At 40.0% G+C, this 6,383-nt stretch overlaps 1 protein-coding gene across 1 annotated transcript in view; it reads right to left on the bottom strand.

The window, feature by feature from the left end:
- The window catches only part of LOC128379349 (NACHT, LRR and PYD domains-containing protein 3-like), a 23,010-nt gene extending 16,627 nt beyond the window's left edge, over positions 1 to 6,383 (bottom strand). Inside the window, exons 1-4 of the mRNA XM_053338966.1 lie at positions 6,345 to 6,383; positions 5,771 to 6,047; positions 3,025 to 4,807; positions 2,044 to 2,217 (exon numbers count right to left, since the gene is read on the bottom strand). Of these exons, the coding sequence (XP_053194941.1) occupies positions 2,044 to 2,217; positions 3,025 to 4,807; positions 5,771 to 6,047; positions 6,345 to 6,383 (2,273 nt within the window). The remainder of the gene's footprint in view (positions 1 to 2,043; positions 2,218 to 3,024; positions 4,808 to 5,770; positions 6,048 to 6,344) is intronic.

Below are 6,383 nucleotides of genomic sequence, written 5' to 3'. Positions count from 1 at the left end.
ATGTTTTTGACCAGACAAAAAACAGCTCATACCTTAGGAACGGTATGACAGAAAATTTGGCGGTTTCAGTTATTGTGTTTTTTTTAAATGGCGGTATACCTTGAACACGGTTATCATCCCATGCCTAATACAGAGATCATCATCATAGCCATAAAGAAGATCTCTCATTAAGACTTTGCTTTTTCACACTGAACCAACCAAAGCAGCATAAAGCTGCTGCTGTGCTTTTAAACAGCAGCTCCACCTCAGAGGTTTGAGGCTGAGCTGCAGGGTTGAGTGGAGGTGTGTGGGGAAGTTTATTTGTGCTGTTGAACGTAACTGCTGTGAAACAATCAGAAAATAACATGTTATTGATCTGATTCACCGGCTTTCTTATTGCCTATATCAGGGCTGATATCTGATATCAATATTGGATCGGTGCATCCCTAATTGAAACCCATTATAATTACATTTTTTGACCCCCGTGCTAAAAAATGACTCTTTCATACATTCCTGTGTTCTGGACTATCATTTTAGAGCCAGGGCTTCAACATTTTAGTTTTTCAGTTTTAGTTTAACATCATTGATCTGTATTTAGCTCTATGGGAGAAAACAATGTTCCCCAGTGCTGCTCGTCCTGTTTTATAAAGCACAGCAGACCAATGAAAAATGTGGTTGCATCCAAAATGACCTGGATGTGTTGTTACGGGTATCAGAGTGTGGTGTGTATGTGTGTACTGAAAAAATAACGTGTGTGTGTGAGTGTGTGTATGTAAATGTGTGTGTATGCAGATACAATTAGAGAATTTGTATGGTCTTACAGGTCTGCATTTATAACATTATGTCTAAATCTCTCTCTCTCTCTCACCCACATACAGACACATGCACCTACATACAGATACATGCATGTGCACACAGAATATAATATATAACACTTGTGCTACACATTTACTGTATAAGTTTTTGAGCTTTGAAGGTGTGTGTGTGTGAGCTTGTGTTAGTGTGTGTGTGTGTGTGTGTGTGTGTGTGTGTGTGTGTGTGAGTGAGAGATAGATTTAGACATAATGCAATAAATGGAGACCTGCAAGTCAATATAAATTCTCTATGTGTATCTGCACATACACACATTCACGTACACACACACATTTATTTTTCAGTACACACATACACACCACACTCTGATATCTATACCAACACATCCAGGTCATTTTAGATGCAACCACATTTCATTGGTCTGCTGTGCTTCATAAAACAGGACGAGCAGGACTGGAGAATTCCCCCAAAGGTAAAATACAGTTAAATTATGTCATCTGGTGAAAAACAATACAAAATACAATTTAGTTTAAATGTAGTTATAATGAATGAATCAATCAATCAATCAATGTTGTTGCTAATCATTGACTGTGATAATCCCCCCAAAATAATTCACTTTGCATTTAGTATTTAGAAAATAATTCATTTTTTGTTTGATTTTTTCATTTTTAAAAACTGGTGTTATATGTAAACAAACTGGCATTTAAAGGGTTAAAATCCTGAAAATTAACATTTGATATTTATTATCAGGACTGATGTTGGTTAAAAAAAATAAATGAAAGTAGGAAATAATATTAATTTATAATGGCGTGCAGGTGGTCGAGTGGTTAAGAGTGCATGCCATGTACGCAGCGGACCCCGGTTTGAGTCCCAGCCCGCGGACCTTTCTGCATGTCACACCTACATCTCTCTCCCATAATTTCCTGTCTTTCTACTTTCAAATAAATAATTGAAAGGAGAAAAATAATATGAACTTATAATATTTTTATGGCAGTCCTTTTACGCTGACATTGTTGTACCTAAGGAACTCTGAGGAACACTTTTTAGGTGAGGCACAAGGGTTAAACTGTGGAAGTCATTTTAACACAGAACAAGACTGTGGATTTTAAATTCCTGAAACATTTTAAAACTACAGATTTGAGCTAAAATCAAATCCTGAAAATGTATGAACCAAACATCTGAAACTTCAGTGAAGGATTTTAATTGAATCTATAGAAACAAATCTAGCAAATCTACAGTCAGTGAACTGACCTCAGAGTCTCCAGTTTACAGTTTGGACTCTCCAGTCCAGCACACAGAAACTTCATGTCTGACTCATCCAGGTAGTTGTAGCTCAGGTCCAGATCTCTCAGATGGGAGGGGTTGGCCTTCAGAGCTGAGGCCACAACTTCAGAGTGAGTGTTTGTGAGATAACAGCGAGGAAGTCTGTAATGACACATATATTACAACATATGTTAACATGAAAGAGGACACTTTATATTTACTTCATGCATTTGATGACAAAACAGTTTGAAGTTGAATAAATTCCTTTAATCAAAAGCAACAGCTGAGAGATAAACAGGAAACAAGAAGAGAGAGACAGAAAATAACATACAGCCAAGGTCCACTGCTGGAAATGAACCACTGGCATTGTAGTTATGAGATATGTGTCTTAACCAAAATCATAACTTTAGTGCATTCACTGATAACTGTAAAATACTGATATATGTTGTGATAAAATGCTGCTGTAATAAAACCTCAACCACAACTTCTGAAGTCCTTAACTTGTTTTACCAGGTTTCAATGATGCCTCCAACACTCAAAGGAAGAAAAGTAGAAGAAAAAACTATAAAATCCAATAATTACCAGAAATAAATAGAAGACCTGTGTTCATTAACTTAACAGCTATAAATACAACCAACTGAAAAATCAAAAACAATTCACTCACAACAATTGAAACAGCTCAAAAACATCTGTGACTAAATATAACTGATGTTATTACTGTTATAAACAAGTAGAGCACTATTTTAATAATAATACACATTTTTACAATTCTGTGTTATTTATATAGCAACAAATCACAACAAACTTTACCTCAATTCACTTTTCACATAGAGCAGGCCTAGATAGTACTCTTTTAATAAATTTAGAGAAAACCAACATTCTCAATATATGACCCAACGTATATTTATATATGAAGAACTAAACTACTAATCTGCACTGATTTATAATGTTAATCACATCTGGACTTACCGAGCCTTTCTGCAGTTCCTCACAGCTGGGATCAGTCTCTGTCGTCCCTCCCATGATGTGTTGTACTTCTCCAGGTCCAACTCATCCAGAACCTCCTCTGACATCTGCAGCATGTAGGCCAGAGCTGAGCAGTGGATCTCAGAGAGTTCCTTCTCTGATCTGTTCTCTGACTTCAGGAACTCTTGGATCTCCTGATGTACTGAGCCGTCGTTCATCTCCATCAGACAGTGGAAGATGTTGATGGTTCTGTCAGGAGAGACCCCCCCACTGTTCATCTCCTTCAGGTTGGTGATGACTCTCTGGATGGTTTCTGGACTGTTCTCTGTCTGACCCAGCAGGTCTCCTAAGACACTCTGGTTGGACTCCAGAGAGAGGCCATGAAGGAAGCGAACAAACAGGTCCAGGTGGCCATTTTTATTTTGGAGAGATTTCTCCATGGCTCCCTTCAGGAAGTGATCCAGAGATGAGTCACTGTAGTCTTCTCCCAGGAAGTCCTTCAGTACCTCTGTGTTCCTGCTGGTGTAACAGTGGTACATGTAGACTGCAGCCAGAAACTCCTGAACGCTCAGATGAACAAAGCTGTAGACTGTTTTCTTCTGGAGTTTCTCTCTTTTGAAGATCTGTGTACAAAATCCTGATAACACTGCAGCCTCTGTGACATCAAGACCACACTGCTCCAGGTCTTCTTTGTAGAACAGGATGTTTCCTTCCTGCAGCTGTTCAAACGCCAGCCTCCCCAACTTCAGAAGAACATCGCTGTCAGCCTCTGTCAGCTCCTCTGGACTCGTCTTATTTCCCTCATCATACTTGCTCTTCTTCCTCTTTGTCTGAACCAGCAGGAAGTGTGAGTACAGGTAAGTCAGGGTCTTGGGCAGCTCTTCTCTCTGTTCTGAAGTCAACATTTCCTCCAGACCTGTTGCAGTGATCCAGCAGAAGACTGGGATGCGACACATGATGTGGAGGCTCCTGGATGTCTTGATGTGTGAGATGATTTTGCTGGACTGCTCTTCATCACTGAATCTCTTCTTGAAGTACTCCTCCTTCTGGTCGTCAGTGAAGCCTCGTACTTCTGTTACCCTGTCAACACATGAAGGAGGGATCTGATTGGCTGCTGCAGGTCGGGAGGTTATCCATATGAGAGCCGAGGGAAGCAGGTTCCCCTTGATGAGGTTTGTCAACAGCACGCTGACTGATGTCTTCTGTGTGACATCAGTCACGACTTCCTTGGTGTTGAAATCCAGTGAAAGTCTGCTTTCATCCAGGCCGTCAAAGATGAACAGAACTTTACAGGCAGCGAGCTTCTCTGCTGTGAGCTTTAATGTTGGATGGCATTCCTGGATCAGCATGATCAGATTGTACCGCTCATCTTTGATCGAGTTCAGCTCTCTGAATGGAAGCAGAACCAGCAGACTGATATCTTGGTTTTCGGAGCCCACTGCCCAGTCCAGAGTGAACTTCTGCACTGAGAAGGTTTTTCCAACGCCAGCAACACCGTTAGTCAGAACGTTTCTGATGAGTTTCTTTTGGTTGGGTAAGGCTTTAAAAATGTCGTGGCATTTGATTGGAGTGTCATGGAGGGTCTTCATCTTGGAAGCTGTCTCAAGCTGCCACACCTCATGTTGAGTATCAACTTCGTTACTCCTTCCCTCTGTTATGTAGACATCAGTGTATCTATCGTCGAAGAGGATTTCATCTTCTGGTTCATCACTTGTTTCAGGAACTTTTTGACATTTCCTCGTCAGATTGATCTTACATATACCTAAACCCTCCTGCAGATCACCACCTGCTGAAAGAGAAGACAAATATCAGTGTTTGCACTTTTATATAATCAGTTTACTCAGAGAAACCAGGTTATGTGGGTAATCATGGAACATGTTAACACACATAGTAGAAACCTTGTTTCTGTAAATCTGTTTGAGATTTCTCCTCTACATTGACTTTACTCTCAAAGCATGTCTTTCTTATTTCATCAGTATTAGTGATAGAGCGAAACAGAACAAACAAAGTCAGGACTAGCACGTCTTCTGTGTGTCTGAGTCAGAACTTTTCCTCACAACATTAATGTGTCTGAATTTAACAAACAGTAAAATGTTAAGTGGTGGAAACTAACTTATTTAGACTTCTAGAGGATCATTTGTGTTTAACTTTGGTTGGACTGTAAATACAAGATAAATAAAATAATAATTTAGTCTGTCTTCATGTGTATCCGTCCCAATACTGTTCAGCCCCTGCAATGTGTTAAAATGACACAATCTCCTTTTAATGTAGTATCAGTTAACTTTTTTTAACTAATTGTGCTGAGAAGAACTAAAATTATGTGTAACTGTCCAAAAACATGCAGCGAAGCACGATGAGACAACAGTCCTAACCACTGATGTCTCACAGCAAGAAAGTCCAAACCCTGAATGTCTCAGGTCCTTTCTGAGTGTCTGCTGGGTGCTCTGGTTTCCTCCCACCATCAAAGACATGTATGTCAGGGTTAATACTGCTGTCAGTGCCTCACTGGCTAAAAGAACTGGAGTTGTACCCTGAGTGCTGCTCTGCAGTAGTCCACTACCCCTAGTGTATAGGATGGGCCAAATCAGATGCAGATGATGTATTTTGTTTCAATGTATATAAGTGCTGAGAAATGACAATAAAAAATCTTAATCCTAATATTAAATCATTAAAAATAAATAAAGACAGGCTGTTGTGACAGATTAGCTGTCTGGATGTGATGTCATGTTTGTCTCTTCCTGTGACTGACCTGCTCCTGAGCCGATGTTTGATAACTCCTCCACCAGATCATTCCTGTTGATCTTCTTTAAAATGCTCTTCATCACCTCCACAGCTCCAGAAGATTTATATTTCTGCACCATCAGATCTACAGCATCCCGCCTCTCTGCCTCCTCCAGCTTGCTCTCTTTGATGGGTGGGATGTCGCCCACCGTTTCATTCTTCAGGTACCACTTGAACTCCTTAAATTCATCAACTTTTAAATCTTCCAGAAGGTTTAGGAGGTCGACCGTCGTCATCTTGGCTCTCTGGTAAAATCAGAGAACAGATAAGAGACCAGTTGTGTTTCTTTCTGTCTGTCTCATTCTGTGTTTCTACTGGATCTGACTGATTTTACAAAAAAAACCAGTTTGGCTGCAGTCAGAGAAACTCAAGAGGATCATCAGTAAAAACGTCTCATCACAAGTCTACTCAGTAGCTGTTCTGGAGCTTTCTATCGGATTGAGTTTTCTCGGTTGTCACGGAAATGTGTTCAAATTAACGTTTTTCTGCTTAAATGTTGTCTTGTACAAATTGACAGTTAGTCTTCTGCTTTCACAACTCACCTGTTTGCTGTGGTTCAGTGAACTGTGGCGTTTTCCCAT

The sequence above is a fragment of the Scomber japonicus genome, chromosome 18 (genome assembly GCF_027409825.1).
Source record: "Scomber japonicus isolate fScoJap1 chromosome 18, fScoJap1.pri, whole genome shotgun sequence".
NCBI lineage: Eukaryota > Metazoa > Chordata > Actinopteri > Scombriformes > Scombridae > Scomber > Scomber japonicus.
This window is presented reverse-complemented; position numbering and strand designations above follow the sequence as displayed.